The sequence below is a fragment of the Microtus pennsylvanicus genome, chromosome 6, assembly GCF_037038515.1.
Source record: "Microtus pennsylvanicus isolate mMicPen1 chromosome 6, mMicPen1.hap1, whole genome shotgun sequence".
Classification (NCBI taxonomy): domain Eukaryota; kingdom Metazoa; phylum Chordata; class Mammalia; order Rodentia; family Cricetidae; genus Microtus; species Microtus pennsylvanicus.
Genome location: NC_134584.1, coordinates 523,675 through 544,491, shown reverse-complemented (window position 1 = coordinate 544,491; position 20,817 = coordinate 523,675). Strand labels below are relative to the sequence as shown.

At 42.4% G+C, this 20,817-nt stretch overlaps 1 protein-coding gene across 1 annotated transcript; it reads right to left on the bottom strand.

The window, feature by feature from the left end:
- Positions 1-7,864: 7,864 nt before the first annotated feature.
- Positions 7,865-20,362, bottom strand: LOC142851547 (uncharacterized). The gene is given in 5 exon segments (XM_075975287.1): positions 7,865-8,974; positions 8,977-9,778; positions 10,913-10,973; positions 11,168-11,294; positions 20,176-20,362. Coding segments are annotated over 5 exon segments (1,665 nt in total). The 5' UTR covers positions 20,179-20,362; the 3' UTR covers positions 7,865-8,302.
- Positions 20,363-20,817: the final 455 nt, after the last annotated feature.

Genomic DNA, 20,817 nt, shown 5'->3' with positions numbered 1-20,817 from the left:
CCTGTTATAGAGAAGTGAACACTGGGCAGGTTCATGTGCAAGCTTGCTTCTTTATCTCTGCAATGAAAACAGGGAGGTTCAAATGTGCATGAGTATGACTAATAAACAAAGGATGTGTGAAGACTTTTAACCTGATGTAGTTCCTGTAGTGATGGGAACCTAGCAGGATGTGAAGACAAAACTGAAGCAAGTTCTATTGCTGGGGACAACCCAACTACATAAGCAGAATCTGAAATGATAAGTCATAAACATTGATTGTTAGGAGAAATATTATAAAGAAGAATATTAATGAACACACTTAGCATTTTCTGACCATTATGGTGTAAATATTTTCATTCCACAGGTTTATCTTCTGGTGCTATAATACCTATAGAAGACAAAGTAGTGGGGAAAATAAGTTTTTTTTTTATTAATTTATTATGTATACACGTATATGCCCGCAGGCCAGAAGAGGGCACCAGATCTCATTACAGATGGTTGTGAACCACCATGTGGTTGCTGGGAATTGAACTCAGGACCTTTGGAAGAGCAGGCAATGCTCTTAACCACTGAGCCATCTCTCCAGCCCGAAAATAAGTTTAAAGGCAGTGTCTTAGCTAGGGTTTCTATTGCTGCAACTGAAATGCCATGACCAAAAAGCAAGTTAGGGAGGAAAGGGTTTATTAGGCTTACACTTCAGTTCATGACAAAAGGAAGTCAGGACATAAACAAAGCAGGATCCCAGAAAAAAGGAGCTGATGCAGAGAGCATGGTGGGTGCTGATACTGGCTTGCTTCCAATGGCTTGCTCAACCCACCTTCTTATAGAAGCCAGGACAACCTGCCCACAGATGGAAATACAATGGGCTGGGCCATCCCTCAATGATCAGCAAATGAGAAAATACCGTACAGTTGGATCTCACCAAGGATTTCTTCAACTGAGGCTCCTTCCTCTCTGACTCTTGCTCATGTCAAGTTGGGAGAAAACCAGCCAGTTAGTCATCAAATGATCCTCACAATACACGAATGCTGTTTCTAGTCTGGATTCAAATAGCTATAGTTGTTTTCTTGCCTCAGGAGATAATATATGTATATGTATATATATATAAATTATAATATATATAATATATGTAATGATGTCTCACCTTCTAGAGTTTTAAATAGTTTCCTGAAGTAGGATGTATCCAGTTAAATACACCCTATCAATTTCTGAACGTTAACTGATTTTTAAATAGTCTTGTTTATGGATTTTTTTTGTGGTCTAAAATTTGTTCTAGTAACCAGTTGTCCCAAACATTGCACAATATCTAATCTATGTACCTTTTTGGTGTAATGATGAGCCCACTTTTACATAGCAAGTCCTGAGTCATGGATTGTAGCTCTTCCTTTTTGGAGGTGACTAGCAAGATATCATCCATATTGAATAATAGAAGCCTGAAAGAAGGCCTTTCACCTAGTTCATGTTCTGTTCAATATTATTTTAGATTGTGTCCCATACTTTATCTAAGGTTCTTTTTCTGGAAACCAGGGATTATAATTATAAGTAACTTGCAGGCAGTTGAATAGTTGTGGTTGTAATGTTTGTGCTTTAAATGCTTGAGATGGCTCAGCAGTTAGGAGTATTGATTGCTCTTCCAGAGGACCCAACTTTGATTCCCAACACCCACATGGTAGTTCACTACTGTCTGTAACTTAAGTTCTAGGGGACCCAACGCCCATGGCAAACACCAACGCACATGAAAAAAGTGATTCACATAGCCGGGCGGTGGTGGCGCACGCCTTTAATCCCAACAGATTGGGAGGCAGAGGCAGGCGGATTTCTGTGAGTTTGAGGCCAGCCTGGTCTACAAGAGCTAGTTCCAAGACAGGTCCTAAAAGCTACAGAGAAACCCTGTCTTAAAAAACAAAAAAACCCAAACAAACCCAAAAAAGGGATTCACAAGTTAGAGAAAATCAGTCTTTCATGGCTTTTGCCCCATTATTGTCATCTTCTGTGAGGACCCCACTTTCTTCTTTTTAAGCCAACCTGGTTCCTGCTCAGGTGCCACTTGTTACCATTCTAGACGGGACCTGGAAGAATGGAGCCCGTAAATGAGGCAGACTAAAGTCTCTCACAACAGACAACTTCATTTAGGGACCAATAAACTACAATACAAAACTATACCTCAAAAAAGACACTAGAACCAAAAAGCTACGGAGAAACCCTGTCTCGAAAAATCCAAAAAAAAAAAAAAGACACTAAGGGTTAAGAAGGGCGGTGGTGGCGCACACCTTTAATCCCAGCACTTGAGAGGTAGAGGCAGCTAGATCATTGTGAGTTCGAGGCCAGCCTGGTTTATAGAGTTAGTTCCAGGACATTTAAGTGTTGTTACACAGAGAAATCCTGTCTCAAAAAGCCAAACAACAACAACAACAAAAGCAGTCAATGGTATAACTTCAAACTTCTCATACCTTCAAACTGTATACAATGACAAGAACAAGCCAGATATGGAAACACATTTTTTCATACAGGCCTAGAAAAGATAGTTGAAACATTTAATTGAATAACAACAGCAAGCAATAATGAGTAATCTGAGGTAAACTCACTCTTATTTTCTGCACCTGGGAGGAGCATGCACACATGCAAAAAAAAATCCATGATTTTGTGTTTTGAAGAAACTGAGGTCATAAGACTCTTGTATTCTTGGGTGTGTTCTTCCAAGCACTTAGAAATTTTAAGTTTCCATTCTAGGGACTATATTCTGACAATATACCTAAATCAAATTATTTTTATTTAAATTTATAAAAAATATACACAAAGAAAGCCCTTTCTATAATATGTAGTCTTTCCCTCTCCCACATTTAAACCACAGCTATCTATCTATCTATCTATCTATCTATCTATCTATCTATCTATCATCTATTTATCTATCTATCTATCTATCTATCTATCATCTTTCTTTCTATCTATCATCTATCTGTCTGTCTATCTATCTATCTATCTATCTATCTATCATCTGTCATCTATCTATCTATCTATCTATCTATCTATCTATCATCTATCTATCTATCATCTATCTGTCTATCATCTATCTATCTATCTATATCTATCTATCTATCTATCTATCTATCTATCTATCTATCTATCTATCTATCTATCTATCATCTATCTGACTTCATATTTTTAAAAGGGATTTCTTTGAGCTTTTATTTTATAATTGAGAAATTTATAATATATAAAAATATCTAAAATTTTATCTTTATACCATTTGCATATCTGGTACTCAAGGAAGCCACAAGAATGCATCAGATTTCCTGGAGCTGGAATACAGGTAGTTCTGAGCCACTTGATGAGGATGGTAGGAACCCAAAGTGTGTACCCAATAGAAGAAGTGCTGAGACAATGTTCATTACCTAAATATATCATTACATTTTGAAGATTAAGATGACACTTATCTTCTCTCACTTGGAGGTGAAGAAAATCCCTGCTACATGGTCTTTGAATGATTCAATGGATTTCTTTACCTCTGTGAATGGACTCTGCATGTATCTTTTTCAAGACAGGGTTTCTCTTTGTAGCTTTGGAGTTTGTCCTGGAACTTGCTCTGTAGACCAGGCTGGCCTTGAACTCACAGAGATCCACCTGCCTCCTGAGCGCTGGAATTAAAGGTGTGAGCCACCACCACTTGGCGCTTATTGCCATTCTTAACATACACATCTTGATATGAGTGAAGATAATGAAGGGTTGAGCAGAGATGACTCCAGATTAAGTTAGAAAAAAATTCCACGTGATATATGCTATTGTTACTTTTATTTTTAAAAATTTCATTTTACATTCCAACCACAGTTCTCCCTCCCAATCTTCCTCTTGTCCCCCTTGCATCTTCACCCCCTAACCATCCACTTCTCCCAAAGGGTAAGGGCTTTCAAAGGGAGTCAACAAAGCCTGGACCATTAAGTTGAGGCAGGCCCAAGCCCCTCTGCCCTGCATTAAGGCTGAGCACGACATCCCGTCATAGAGAATAAGCTCTGCAGAGGCCCCTCAGATACACCACGCTACACAACTGTCTCCTATATACAGAGTGCCTAGTTTGTCCCTTGGAGGCTGCACAACTGTCGGTCTAGAGCTCATGAGTTCCCAGCTTTCTCTGTAGATTTCGTTTTCATGAACTTGACCTCCCTTCTTATTGCTTGAGACAGGATCTCTCTACTGACCATGAGTATCCTGGAACTCACTATGTGGACCATGACAGCCTCAAACACAGCAAGATGCATTTGCCTGTCTCCAAACTGCACTACTAAGCCCACTTGATTTGTTTATAAAATGACCTATCTTTGAATCAGGCATAAATAAGAAAAGATTTAAACAGAAACTGTCATTATGTTGTTGAACAGTGACATGTCACGGAATGCAACAATGTATCAATTTCAACTGGAAAATCATTTTCTAGGTTCTCAATATTTTGGTTGTTTGCTTTGTTAATTTTATTTCTTTAGAAATTTTTAACAGTATGCAAACACCTGTACCATGTTGTGCATGTGACAGGCAGAGGTCAACTTACAGGTGTGTATTCTCTACTTCTTCTATGTCAGTACTAGAGAACAAACCGAGGTAGTTAAGTTTGGGAGCAAGTGTCTTAAACAGGTGAGTGACCTCACTGGCCATTATTTCAGTTACAAAAATATTCGTGTATGTGAGTGTGTGACATACAGTAGTATGTAATTATAGGGCAAAAGGGACAACTGGAGCAGGAAACCAACCAATCACTGAGTACCCTGACTCTGAACCCAGAGCCAGTGAAAGAAACACATCCTGGATCTGAGAACTGGGCTGGGGAAAGAAACACCTTTATCCTTGAACCCAGGACACGTGCCCTGAATCTGAAAATACACTTTGTCCCTAGAATCAGAACCAGTTAAAGAAATATGTCCTGGTCCTAAGATTCGAGTCAAAAAGCTAAAAAGGACCAGTGAAAGAAACATAGTTTGACCATGAAGTCAGAGCAATCTCTGCCCCTTACCAACAAAACTAACCAATCCCTCTTCTGCCTGGGAAAACTCCAGTCCTAATAAGCCCTATATAAGCCTCTTTGCCCTGTCTGTTCAGTTAAAGGCCATTGTTTATCTTTCCCTGGCAGATGCAGCCACTCTCCTGGACTCCTTCCCAAATAAAACTGTTTTTCAAGAGTCTTGGGTGATGACCTTTGTTATGGTTTTGGTCCCTTTAAGAGACAAGCCACACCCATTCCCCTCCCCATCCGCTGAGGCAGGCTGATCTTCAGCTTCCAGCCTGAGCTTGCTCTTTTTTCCATCTTCCTCTCGGAGAGGCAGCTTTGCTTCTGCCTCTCTCTCCACTTCTCTGCTCCCCCCTTCTCTGTCTCTTTCTCCTCTTCTCTCTCTCTCTCTCTCTTTCTCTGTCCCTCCCCTTCACCCTTCCTCCTCCATAACCCCCTGAATAAACATTCAACCTCACCCTGCATGTCGTGTCTATCCATGTTTCTGTCTTCTGCCCGCCCGCCATGTGTCTCCCTGCCTGAAACCAACCACTGCTCTGGGACCAGCAGCCGTCTCTGCCTGGGACTGGCTGCTCCCAGGGCCTGCTGTCTGCCGCCACATGGCCTGCCGCCACCACTCGGGCCGCCACTCTAGGACCGGCAGCCATTTCTGCCTGGGACTGGCTGCTCCCAGAGCCCGCTGCCTGCCACCACATGGCCCGCTACCACCATTTGGGACCTACAGCATTTCTGCTGCTTACTGTCGCGGGGATCTTGCAGCATTTTTAAAAAAGAACAACAACCTTCATTTGCCAAGTAGAAGAACCTGGCTGGGAAGTTAGGGGAATGAGCTGAAAAACCTTGCTGAGATGCTCCCTTGGGGGGCTAAGCAAGGTGGAGTAGAACAGAAGAACCTTGCTAGGATGCTCCTTAAGGGCCTGAGCAAGGCTGAGCAGAAAAAAGAAACTTTTCACTGGAGCCTGAGGAGATTGCTACATTTCTGCAGGGGCTTCTCCTATAGCAAAAAAAGAAACATCTTGGACTGGAAAAGAAGCAGATACCTCTGCTAGGATGTTCCCTTCAGGAAACAAAGAGCAGAGCTTAGCTGTAGTGACTCTCCAGAAGAGCAGAACTGCTATATCCTGTGGGGAGACCATCCCCCACTGCACCCCAGCCTCAGCTGTCCTATTGCAGTTCCAGGTTCCAGATCTGTACTATTGCGGCTCAGGATATCTTCCGCAACTCTACAGCTGTAACAGATTCCCTTAACATGAATCAGAAACACTGGCATGCGTAAAGTATACATCCCAGAGACTGAACTCAGGTCATCAGGTTTAGCTGCAATGACCTTTACCCACTGAGACAATTCTCTGCCATTTGTGTTTCTGAGAAGGTATTAGGAACAAGCCTTTAGTTGAAGATGGACACTAAAAAGAAATCCCACTCTAGCTCAGAATTGAGTGTAACAAAGGGTTATTTATTTAGGAATAGACTCACAGATCACAGTCCTCTGCATGAACAGGGAACAGGAACTGAATCCAGCAGCAGGAAGAGCGAGAGAAGGCACACTTTCCATAGGCATTTATGAGAGGCCATGCCCAACCGGGCGGGTAACTTAAAGGCTGTAGGATTTCCTACTGCACCTCCCCTTTAGTGTAAATAAGAGAGTTCTAAGCCTAATACAAAAAGAACAAATATCAGGTATAAAAATTAGAATTACAACCACTAAAACTAATATCAAGCAAGAAACGTGATAAATGTTTCAATAATTATCCTATCCTAAGGAGTTTAAGCCTTATATTATAAATAACTTGGCCAAGTCATGAGAGGAAAGTAACTACAACTATCTAGTCTTCAACCCCATCCAAACCCAAGAAGGGAAATAATATTACTTGAGTAAGTAGGAAGCACAATCAAGCAACTCCCAAAATGTGCAACAAATGACAGAGACAACTGGCTACCTGGGCAATCACCCAAAGTCTCATTTGCAACACTGGAGCAACCAACTTTGGCTAAGCCCTAGAGTAACTGACAGATCATTTTCAGAGGCAGGAATTTTTTTCAAAACAGTTTTACCTTGTCTTGTCAAGGTTTGACAGTCTTTTTTTTTTCTTGTATTCTGCTTGTCCTGTCCGGACATTGTGCATGTTGTCAGAGGCCGATGCATGAGCAGTTCCTTGCACAAAGGCCAGTTTTGCCAAGAAGAAAACAAGCTCCAAGTGGAGTGTCTTACTAAAGACACTCAACATTCTCTCGGGCGACTATCCAAGCAGTGAGATGTCTCTGTCAATTCTAGAGTTTCGGAAGATGCTTACAATGTACTTCCTATTTACTTAGGTAATATTATATCCTTCTGGAGTCTTTGATGGAGTTGAAGAATATATAATTATAGCTTTCCTTAGTTATGATAAAAGATAAAATATAAATATTGTAAATTTAATCCTTGCTTGATAGCTACTTTGTTATATGTAATTTTTCTATGTTAAAGTTAAATTCTTCCTTTTTATTTAAACAGAAAAGGGGAGGTGATGTGGGATTCCCCTCTGTATGCTGTAAATGCCATTGGTTAATAAAGAAGCTGTTTTGGGACTGTGATAGGGTAGAGCAGAGCTAGATCCGGAAAACTAAACTGAATGCTGGGAGAAAGGAGGTGGAGCAGAGAGAAGTCATGTAGCCCCCGCCTGACAGAACTTTGCTGGTAAGCACAGATTAATAGAAATGGGTTAAATTAATATGTAAGAGCTAGCTAATAAGAAGCTGGAGCTACTGGGCCAAACAATGATTTAATTAATACAGTTTATGTGAGCTTATTTTAGGAGTCTGGGTTGCCGGGAAATGAACAAGCAGCCTCCTACAACATTTAGTGTTTAGAATAAACAGAATTCAAAAGAATGGATGGCAGGATAAATACCATTTTCATTTGCAAATAGGTTTTATTATTCGGATTATTCTGTGCTCCTCTATCCACCGATGACAATTTATTTATAATTTGAAAAAAAAAACAATATCTGACTGATGGAATGGTTTTACCAATTCTGAGCACCAGTGAGACTGCTCAGTGGAAACAATGTATGTGGTATGCAAAGCTTTACTGAATTTACTAGATTCATGGTGTTTTTCTTCAGGAGTAATTCTTAATACTGTGAAGAACACTGTAACATATAGATGTATTATCACATTCACATTTGTAGGATTTCTTTTTACTATTACTTCTTTGATATGTTTGAAGATTACATTGACCTTCAAAGTTTCAGTGCAGCAATTATATACAGTGTTTTTCTTCAGTATGATGCCTTTCATGATTTTGAAAGTTTTTGTGTCTTGTAAAGCCTTTACCACATTGATCACATTTTAAGGTTTCACTGCTGCATGACTTCTTCGGTGTATTTGAAGACTACGGTGACTTATAAAGGCTTCACCACATTGATTACACTCATGGCACTTCTCTCCAGTATGACTTTTTACATGAAGTCGAAGGCTACTGGAATGTGCAAAGGCTTTATCATACTGATCACACATATAGGGCTTTTCTCCAGTATGAATTCTTTCATGTATTTTAAGATAATGGTGACTTGCAAAGGGTTTATCACATTGACTGCATTTATAGGGTTTCTCTCCTGTGTGGACTTTATAATGATTTTGGAGACGACTGAAATGTGGAAAGGCTTTACCACATTTATCACATTTATAGGGTTGGTCTCCAGTATGAATCCTTTCATGTGTTTTAAGAGAACTGTGATTTGCAAAGGCTTTACCACACTGACTGCAGTCATAGGGTTTCTCTCCAGTATGGTGTCTGAAATGGTTTTGAAGATGAATGAATTGTGCAAAGGCTTTACCACACTGGTTACACCCAAAAGGTTTTACTCCTGTATGAGTATTTTCATGTATTTGAAGCTTACGGCGACTTATAAAGGCTTTACCACACTGATTACATACATAGGGTTTCTCTCCAGTATGAATTTTTTCATGTGTTTTAAGATCACTGTGACATGCAAAGGCTTTACCACATTGATTACATACCACATTGATTTCTCCCCAGCATGAGATTTTTCATGATGTCGGTGACTGCTTAAATACATAAAAGCTTTACCACACCAATTACATACATAGCGTTTCTCTCCAGTATGAATTCTTCCATGTACTTTAAGATATTGGCGACTTGCAAAGGTTTTACCACACTGATGGCATTCATAGGGTTTCTCTCCAGTATGGTTTCTGAAATGGCTTTGAAGATGAACGAAACGTCTAAAGGCTTTACCACACTGATTACATACATAGGGTTTCTCTCCAGTATGAATTTTTTCATGTGTTTTAAGATCACCGCGATATACAAAGGCTTTACCACATTGATTACATACATGGGGTTTCTCCCCAGCATGAGATTTTTCATGATGTCGGTGACTGCTTAAATACATAAAAGCTTTACCACACCAATTACATACATAGGGTTTCTCTCCAGTATGAATTCTTCCATGTACTTTAAGATAATTACGACTTCCAAAGGCTTTACCACATTGATGGCATTCATAGGGTTTCTCTCCAGTATGGATTCTGTAATGGTTTTGAAGACGACTGAAATGTATAAAGGCTTTACCACATTGATCACATTCATAGGGTTTCTCTCCAGTATGAATGTTTTCAAGAAATTGAAGACTAGTGAAATATGCAAAGTCTTTTCCACATTGATTGTATTTATAGGGATCTACTTCCACATGAGTTCTCTGGTGTAGCTGTAAAGAGGAATCAGATCTAAAGTCTTTATCATGCTGATTATATTCACAGAGATCGTCTTCATTATGGGTTCGTTTGTGTATTTGAAGATACCTGTGAAGGTTAAAGACTTTAGTAGATAGTTCATATTTATCACTTCCTTTTACCATATGAGCTTTTTCAGAACAGAACTGGAAGAACAAAGAATTTTACCACACTGGCTACATGCATAACATTTTTCTATACTGTGAGTCATACTACATGTGCGGAGTGAACCAGTGTAGACAGAAGAATTCTCACCTTCCTTGTACTCATAAGGGTATTATTTTGTTTTTGTTTTTTTTTACAGTGTGTGTGTTTGTTGATGTACTTCCAGTGTAGTTGGAAAACGAATGCATTGTAAATTTGTATCACATTCACCGAATCTGCTCATAGTGGGGACTACTACATATCTAACTGTTGGCTACACTGCTTCTTCTCATGTCTCTTATTTTCAGGGATCTACAGAACAACAAACAAAAGGCTTTCATATTGCATTCACACAATCTAAGTTTTTGTTCCTCATAGAGAGATGTGGTATAGGGACTAAGGTTTTTCCCCCATGACAACCTTCTTGATGCTCATCAACTGTTCCTCTCAATAAACTATGGTAAGTCTCTGTAAGTATATGGGCAACACTAGCTTTACTATGGACTATATGCATATAAAAGGTCTTGGACAGGGCTGGAGAGATGGCTCAGAGGTTAAGAGCACTGGCTGCTCTTCCAGAGGTCCTGAGTTCACTTCCCAGCAACCACATGGTAGCTCATAACCATCTGTAATAAGATCTGGTGCCTTCTCTTGGCCTGCAGGGAACATTTAGGTAGAACACTGTATACATAGTAAATAAATAAATCTTAATAAAAAAAGGTCTTGGACAGATACTGATCCCCCTAATTAAGGGGTTCCTATATGATACTTACATGGTATGAAACAAAAAGGATAAACAGTTCTACAAAATGGATCTTTTGGGGCTATAATTAATATAATTAAAAGTGTCATGTGTTAACATATTTTTTTCATTGTCTTCTTTCTTAGAGGAATGCCTTGGAAATAGATCACCTACCTGACACTGAGGTACACTGGTTTGTGAGAATTTCATAATCATCATAAAGCTGGACTTATTTAGTGTTGTCTTGCCTTAAAGTTTCAGGGAAAACTGAGATTTCTTCAGAGGTACACATATATCAGTTTGCATATGAAAATTACCTTTCATGTCTTCTAGAACTTTGACAATGTTCTTCAATATTCTGGGTTTCCCATTTGTAGCCTAAAACACAGTACCAGAAAATGTATGATACAACTACAGCAAACTACAAAATTTAAGTCACTATCTTTGTTGAACCTGAGAACCATGCCTAATTTATTCATCACATACTTCCTTCAATCCCAGGAAAGCATCAACAATCAAGAAATGCTTGTCCACTTATTGTTAAAAAGTTACAAAAAACCCAGCAGTCTTACCTACAGCAGTGAGGTTCTCACAGGTCTCCAGCATCACATCTTTGTAGAGACTCTTCTGGGAAGGATCCAGCAAAGCCCACTCTTCATGAGTGAAGTTCACATGCACATCCTCATAGGTCACTGCATCCTAAAGTATCCCAAATATATACATAATAGAAATGGTGAGACTGACTGCATTGCAAATTGAGAATATATTTACATGATTCTGTATGATCCATACACTTATTCCATGTCACAGAATTGTAGTTATGAAGATGTTTTAGAAGGAAATATAAAAGGAAGATCATGCCTCTCGTTTCTATGCCAGCTGAATAGGTTATAGCATTGCAAGAGAAATGACTATTAGCAGATATACAGAGAGACATTCAAACAGGATGATGAGGAGACAATAGCAAAATTGTATCAAAAATCCTAACTTAAAAAAGAATGAATAAGGTACACATGGTGGTGTAAACCTTTAATTCCCAAACTAAGGAGGCAGAGATAGGTGACTCTCTGAGATTTGAGGCCAGCCTGGTCTATGTAGAGATTTCCAAGACAGACAGAGGTACATAGTAAGACGCTGTCACAAACAAACAAACAAACAAGAATAGAAAGCACTTAGGGGATCAAACAGAATTCCTCCAAAGACTTAAACATGCATTCCAGTTCCATACTTGTTTTCCAGAAAACTGGAGAGGCCTAGTTTAAACTTTAAGACTAATATATTCCTGAATGAAATTTTAATAAGTTACTGACTGGTAGATCAAAAAGTTCTCAAAAGCATTAGCAAGGGAAATGTTGAATAAAAAAATTAGAGCATACATATGGCTCAACAGTTAAACAGATAATGTGTTGTTTTTGCAGAGGACCTCAATCAATCCCCAGTACTCAGAGGTTTACAACCATTTGTAACTTCAAATCAAGAGAAGACAATATATTCTTCTGACTTCAGTAACACAGGGCTCACATGTGTATGTGTGTATGTTTGTGTGTGTATATACATAGGCAAAAGACATAAGCATATTTTTAAAAAAATCAAAAATCTTGCCAGGGGCTCATGGTGCTTGTCTTTAAACCCCAGCTCTCAGGAGACAGAACCAGGCATATCTTTGAGAGTTTGAGTCCAGTCTGGTCTTCAGAGCAAGTTCCAGGACAGTCAAAGCTGTTATATAGTGAGATTCTATCTGAAAAACAAACAAACAAAAAAGCCCCCCCAAAAAAACAAAAACACAAAAACAAAACAACAGCAAAAATTTAAAAAAGCAATCTAGAAAACAGAGAAGTCGACCAATGGAATCATATAGAAGACCCGGATTTTAATCCACAAACCTATGAACACCTCATTTTCAATAAAGGAGCTAAAAGTATACAATGGAAGATAGAAAGCATCTTTAATAAAGGGTGCTGGCATAATTGGATGTCAACGTGTAGAAGAATGAAAATAGGTCCATATCTATCATTATGCACAAAACTCAAGTCTAAATGGATTAAAGAACTCAATATAACTCCAACCACACTGAACATGATAGAGGAGAAAGTGGGAAGTAGCTTTCAATGCATGGGCACAGGAGACCACTTCCTAAATATAAGCCCAGTAGCACAGACACTAAAAGCAACAATAAATGAATGGGACCTCCTGAAACTGATAAGCTTCTGTAAAGCAAGGGACACATTCAATAGGATAAAAAGGCAGCCTACTGAATGGGAAAAGATCTTCACCAACCCCACATCAGACAAATGTCTGACCTCCAAAATATATGAAGAACTCAAGAAGTTAGACATTAAAATTCTAAATAAATCAATTCAAAAATGGAGTACTGAACTAAACAGAGAATTCTCAACAGAAGAATTTCAAATGGCCTTTCACTTCAGGAAAATGCTATCAGGAAAATGCAAATCAAAACAACTCTGAGATACCATCTTACACCTGTCAGAATGGCTAAGATCAAAAACACTAACGATAGCTTATGCTGGAGAGGATGTGGAGTAAGGGGAACACTCATCCATTGCTGGTGGGAATGCAAACTTGTGCAACCACTTTGGAAATCAGTAGGACATTTTCTTAATTACTGATTATCAAAGAGGGCCCAGTCAATGGTGAACAGTTCCATCCATGGGCTGGTGGTCCTGGGTTCTACAGAAAGCAGGCTGAGCAGCCATGGGGAGCAAGTCAGTAAACAGTACCCCTCCATGGGCTCTGCATCAGTTCCTGCCTCCAGGTTTCCTGACCTGGTCTCCATTGATGTACACTGATAATAAAGTGTAAGCCAAATAAACCCCTTCCTTTGCAAGTTCCTTTTTAGTCATGGTGCTTTATCACAGCAATAGAAAACCTAAATAAGACAAGTTGGTACCAGTATCATGGGGTATTGCTTACAAATCTGGCAATGTTGTTTCGGGAGGATTGTCAAAGGACTTTGGAACTTTGAGCGTTGAGAGCTCAAGTGAACAGTTCTGCAGGAACTTGGAAGACAGAACACTGAGAGCAGTGCAGAAGGTGGAGGTCTGGTTTGTGATGTTTCAGAAGAAGTAAAGATTCTACCAGCCCCTTTGTGTGAAGAATCTGTCTCTCCCTCTCTAATCTTTCTCACTTCCCTCTCTCTTTTCCCTCCATATCCCACTAAACTCAATACCCAAGCTCTCTCTGCATGGTGTATCTGTCTTTCACTCACTGCGGTCTCTCCAGGGCCAAGGGAACCTGCTGTTGCCTCTCATGGGGCTGGCCTCGGGTCATCCCATTTTATAAATGTTAACACTGTCTGTCTCTCACCTGCAAAGAGACCAGCAGAAGCCTCGAGTCACCTGCATTTATGAATGATAACAGTTTGTGTATCACACTGAGCGAGGCCTGAATATATATCACAACTCAAAGCCTGCCTCCACAGTGACATACTTCCTTCATAACGGCCGTACCTACACCAACAACGCCACAGCTCCCAATAGCAATAGTGCTACTGTCTTTCACACCACCACAGTGGCCAAGGTTGCACCTTGCACTGGCAGGTGAACTTAGGAGTGTTAGAGTCATCCAGGTGGCACTGGTTTTGAAGGCATGAAGGAGTCGTGAAGGGCACCTGAGGCTTGGCTAGTGAGAGGCCATTGGTGAAGATGCAGTCTTAGTAGCAGCTGAAGGCTCAGGATTGAGCAGAGCTATGCAGGGAAGTTGAGGTTTAGCACCAGGAAGTAAGCCAGGAGAGGCTACTGGTGAAAGTGGAATTGCAGCAACAAGCCTGAGCACAGTGGAGAGACCGGTACCATGAGATGACACAAGAAGAGCCTTGGAGGAGCGGAGGCAGTCGGAGCCTGGAAGACAGGATGTGTGCGCTGCAGAGGGCGGGGCTGGAGAAGTGAGCAGAGTCCCTTGGAGGAGCCCAGAAGACTATGAATCCCAGATAGATGGACAGTGAGCTATTTATACTGCTGGTGTTTGTTTCTGCGTTGTTCAGACTGTGACGATGACCTAGTTCTTCCCGACAACTGGGCTGACAGTGGCTCCACACCTCTCCTGTTCTCCAGATCCAATTTCCCCAGACTCATGCCCAGCTGTGTAGCAGAACACCTGCTGCTGTCTCCCTTTCCTCCCTGACCCCATCCCTAATGGATCACAAAGCTTTCCAACCTTCCTTCCCCCAATGCATCCCAGTACCCCAGCCTCCAACACCAGCAGGCAGTCACTGTAATACACCAGCCGAGCAGGCTGGGGAAACAGGTAAATTAACCGAAGACCTTCACCTTCCTTCCTCTCTGCACAACCCAATACCCAGTCTCGTCTCAACCTCTGCAACAGAACGCCAGCTGAGGAAACACTGCCCAGATCTCACCTCTAATGTTATCTAGGACTAGATTAACAGGACTAACATTAACTAACTTCCTAATCTTCTACAACCGTTAGAATTGGAAGGCTTATGTGAATTTGTATTAGCGCAGAGCCAGACTTGGGAAAGTACACACCCAAGAGAATCAAGAGAATAGATGGCAGGTTGCTAGACAACATGCTGCCAGTGAGCAGGCTACGCTGGGTCTTAACCGCACCTCATGCTCCCAACTCCGTCCTGGAACATCCACATAGTTTTTCCCAAAGACACTTGGGACTTTTCTGGCCCACATTGATTTCCATCTTTGTATCTTTGTATCGCCCTAAGCATGCCCTGGGAACCCATGCTTTTACATGAATTTTCTGTTTGCATTGAAATAAACAAGACATGGAAAAAGAATATCCTAATATTGTTTCTTTCTCAGTTATTTTAGATATTTTCTGTGTCCTATAGTCTTTAAATTATGAGTTATTAATCCCACATTGCACATGATAAACTATCCTGTGCCTTTCCTAACACAGGCAACTTGACTATAGAGGCCATCTCTAAAGGGAAATTCTGAGTCATGTCATGCTCGACTTCTACTTAGATTGAGAAGACGACAGGGTTGATAGGTAGTAAATTTGGAGAGCAAACAGACCCCATTCAATGAATTCAAAATATTGTCAGGTCTACAAAAAGGGTCAATCCAGGTTTCAAAGGGAACCAGTTTGTCAAGCAAGACTTTGACTTATCCTCATATTGATGGACAAGAAGTACAAAAAAGGTCACAGCAGCCTGAGAATTCTCTCAAGTCCATGTGACACCGGAGGATCAGCTGCACAACTGGCCTTGACAGGAGAGAAAAAAATACTTTTGCTCACCTGCATAGTCTTTAGCACTCAGCAGGAAAGTTTAACCAAAAACTAAAAGACTTGGTAACAACTCAAGGGATCACACTCGGCAGATATGAAGTCTAAGTCTACAGGAGATAGTACTTACACAAATATATCTCACTAATTTTTTTTTTTTGATAAAAATATGTTCTTCAGATATACAACATTAGACTTTGGCTCACTGAAGCACAGCGAAGGGAGACCAGCCAGTATTGTTTTAATACAAACATGAAATGATGATCAATATCTTTTCTCTTCCTATTTAGAAGCCATATGAGAAGGGCACCATGCTGACTTTAGCTCATGCAACAGCTGTTACAGGAATGAGAGCTGACGGCGGGTTCACTGCTCTGGAGAACAACCTTAGCGACACAAGAAAACCAGGAAGGGCTCCTGTGACCGGATCAGGACAGCCTAATGTACTCTGGGCATTTTAATCCCTCAAAACACCAGTCAAGGACCTACTTTCCTATCTACATCTGACAGATGGGTCTTATAAAGAGGACCTCTGGTGTAGTGCCCAAATGCTGCCACCTGACACCCCAAATAGCTGGAAGAAGCCAGACCAGTTGTTGCTCCAATCCCAGTATGAGTACTTCTTCAGAGAGGGAGAGAGACAAAAAAGAGGTAGAAACTGGCTAGGCCACGTAGGGTAAAAAGTCCTCACACAAAAGAATCAGTTGTGTTCTTGACAAAAACCCAGAGGTGTCACTGAAGCTCTTAGCAGTTTCGTCCTTACCAGAGGTCAACAAAGCCAACAGCGTTTGGGAGTTCTGGATTTCTGAGCTAAGTGATTCTAGGGGCTTTATGAAGGAGTAAAATTAGAAGTAGTGGTGAAGGCCTGCTAACAGATAAAGCCCCACGATACAGAGAACAGAAACTCTGCCTGCATAGAGGTCTAAAATCAAATGAAGACAAGCCGATGCCCCCACCTAGAAACCACGCCTAAAAGGCAGGAGACTCACCTTAAGCCACACCAATAAAACAGATGCAGTAATTAATTCTTATGTGCTAGGTGCTTGTCTTGGTATTGTTCAATCAAATTAATACCAAACAGGGACAGCAGACTGGTGAGGTGGCTCAGCCTTTAACTGCTAGGCTCACAACCAAAAATTAAACTGGATACTCCCTTCCTATTGCAATTTCTTATTCAAATATAGGACAGTGCAAACAACTGAGAGTTTGAAGAAAAAGGTATTTTTAAAAAACATAGGTCAGGGGACTGGAGAGACTGACGGCAGTTGAGAACTGGCTGCTCTTCCCGAGGACCCAGGTTCAATTCCCAGCACCCACAAGGCAGCTCATAGTTGTTTGTAACTCTAGTTCCAGGGGTCTGACGCCAATGCATATAAAATAAATTTAAATAAATTAAAAATGATAGGTCAAATTCAAATAGGATCACCAAAACAAAAGAAGGCTATGACTTTGAAGGCAAGGAGGGCTTTATGGCGGGCTGGGAGCAAGGAAAGGGAAAGGCCAGATGATGGAAGTATTGCTTCACAAAATTACTTTAAAGCTTCTAAACCAGCTCATGGCCCCATGTGCTGAAGGGACTGACAATCTATGTTGGAACATACCAAAGATACCTTAAGTGATAAATGTCCTGATAAACGTTTATTGGGGCCCACAGACCAGGGCAATCAAGAATTTGGATAGAGAAGTGAATTTCCTTCTAGAAACCAAATTACCATAGTTAGACTAGTTCAACCAGAGCAGAAGAACTGGACAAATTTATGTGGTCCTGCCTAACTGGCCTGTGATTTTTCTGGCTTAACAATCACCTAAAATTGATGACAGAAGCACTCACAGTTAACTCAGTTAATCCACTCTGCAGACAAAACCAGAACCCTTTCAACCTCCTTCCTGTCACCTCCACTTTTCTGTTGTGACTACACCAGCTTGCAGGTTGGCAATGGACTCAGATTCTTACAGGTTCCTCTGCATTAGCAAATCCCTAATAAAAGTCTGGGTGCTATGAAGACACTCATTCCCTTGTCTTTTTCCTTCTCACTGACCTGCACACCCGTATTCCCAGTACTGGGTGGTAGAGGCAGGTTTAGATATTCAAGGCAGGTCTCAATGGCATAGTATTAGGAAAGCCTGGGCTACATGGCACCTTGCTCTTAAAATGAATGAATAACCAATTGAGAAACATCACAAGTTCTTATTTCGTATCCCTGGCTGTGATACAACTTGCTCTGTAGACCAGGCTGGCCCCCTCCTCTTGTAACAGAGATCTGCCTGCTCTGCCTCCTGAGTGCTGGGATTAAAGGCCTGCAGTGGCACCAGCAGGAATAAAGCTCTTGATAACTGGCAGTCACTGGAGAACAGAAGTGATGCTGTGGTGGTTTGAATGAGAATGGCCTCCACAGGCCTTTATGACTGAATACTCAGTCACCAGAGAGTGGCACTGTTTGACAGGGATTAGGAGGTGTGGCCAATCCCTCCTAATAGGTGTGGGCTTGTTGGAGGAAGTGTCTCATTGCAGGTGGGCTTTGAGTTTCAAGGGCCCAAGCATGGCCCAGTGGCCTTCTTGCTGCCTGTGGATCCAAGGTAGAACCCTCAAGTACTTTCTCCAGGACCATGTCTGCCTGCCTGCCACCATGTTCCTCACTATGATGACAATAAACTAAACCTTTGAAACTATAAGCCAGGCCCAATTAAATGTTTTCCTTTATAACACTTGCCATGGCCAAGGTTTCTCTTCACAGCAACAGAACACTAACACAGGCACCAACAACCGGTGTGTAAAAGTCTTAAAAATAAGCAGAAAGAACACTTACCTATACTGACTGAACCAGAGCAGGTCCTTTCCTGGTAGAGGGAATGTCATTACTGCGTGTATGGCCTTCTCTGTGTAAAATGTTAGCTGCTGAGTGCTGGATGCGGACTCACAAGGCACAGCCAAATGCCTGTGTCTCAGTCCTCTCGGCACGTCTGCTCATACCAACATGAGAGAGTCGCCCAGTTGGAAACTTCAGAGGCTCGAGGTAAGCTCCCCAATTTGTACACCCATCAATTTGGTTTGCACTCCTTCATATGGTGCGAATGAACACATGCTGGAAAAGTGCAGACGTTCACTCGCCATGCCCCATCAGGTTCCTCTCCCAACGGAGGCCCCTGCAGCTCACTGTCTTAGAATTAACTTGAAATCCAGCCATTGCCTAGCCTGCTGACCCCTGCAGTGGACAACTGGCCATACTCTTCTGTTCTCCATGGAGAAGCCATGCTCCAAATACCATGCTCCTGTTCCTGAAATGCACAGCCCACTCGGAGTCAGAATCGAGGAGCAGATTCAGGGGGACAGCCACGTTAATGGGCTGCGGGGCTGTACACTGGGATCCAGGCAACCTTGGAGCACACTGAGACCTTAATAAAGAAAAATCTCTTCAATAATAAGTCTCCGACTCTGGCTGACACCCCAAGAGGATGGGTCCAGGGACAGATCTGCTAACTCACACACACCACAGGCTTGTGTACCCCACATGTGCTGTCAACCTGGAGAAATGCAGATGACTGCCCCACTAGCATGGCCTGCTCAGTTTGCTTCCTTGTACAACTTGGGAGCAGCTGCCCAGGGCGGCCCCACCCACAGTGGGATGGGCCCTACTGTATCAACTATTAATCAAAAACACCCTATATATAGCTTTGCCTACAGGCCAGTCTGACTCTAGCTGACCAAATCTGACCAACAAACCTACTGCGTCATCTCCCAAGCCCCAAACACAGATTTTTAAGCAAACCTCAACTCTCCTGACACTGGCTTTTCAGCGTGTACTTGTGCACAAGCACACAGCAGGTTTTGAACAGGAGAGATGACCCAGCAGTTACCGTCACTTCTTGTTCTTGCAGAAGACCTGGGTTTGGTTCCCACCACTAGCATAATGGCACACACAATCATCCTTATATCCCGCGGCAGGGGCTTTCAGTCTGGCCTTACCGACACACGTGACTGGAGCACGCAGATGTGTTCATGACACAGACTTTACGCCCTGCACAGAACTAACTGCAGAAGGATCCTACACCTGAACGTTCAGTGCCAAGTGCAGAACTTTTAGAAGACGCTAGAGGACCAGGGCTCTGCGAGTTAGCGAATCTGCCTCTCCAGGCGACAACGAAAGTGGCGCGTGCACGGGCCTTGCATGCTGAAGTCACAATAAGAAACTATTCGCACGTCTCCGTGTTCCGCGCAGCCGCAGACGGCAGATACTCCGGACCCCGGAGCTGCGGGCACAGCGGGGACCTCACGTGACCACACGCGGTTCCCACAGCCCCGGGAGGACCCCACACCGGCTCCCACGGCTCCTCCCGCGTGGGGACGGCGGCCCTCGCTCACCATGGCGGGTTCCGAGCTCGCCCCGCTCTCCCCACAGCTCCCGACCACGGGTCACAGCGCAGAACACGGAACACAGACTCTGCCTCACATCAGCTGCTCCATTGCGCGCCGCATGGCGGACCGGAAGTGCCCACCCCATTTTCGATTTTGACTGGCAGTCCGCCTGGGAGCCCTGATTAGCTAGTGTGATCTGAGCTGGGGGGGCGGACAGAGAAACAGAAAGGGGGGGAGGGAGAGAGAGAGAGAGAGAGAGAGAGAGAGAGAGAGAGAGAGAGAGAGAGAGAGAGAGAGAGAGAGAGAGAGAGAGAGAGAGAGAGAGAGAGAGAGAGAGAGAGAGAGAGAGAGAGAGAGAGAGAGAGAGAGAGAGAGAGAGAGAGAGAGAGAGAGAAGGAGGGAAAGGGAGGGGGAGGAGGGGAAAGAGAGGGAGGGAGGAGGTGGGGGGGGGAAGGGGGGGAGGAGGGGAAGAGATTGAGGAGGGGGAGGGGTGGAGGGAGGGAGAGGAAAGAGAGAAAGACAGAGACAGAGACAGAGAAGACAGATGTGCGTTTTTAAGGTACTGAAGCAGTTTTATGAGAATGTACATGAACTCAGTAGGGCCAGAGTTAAGTGTCTGGTCTGGCAAGTCCAGCCCTATCCCTTGTA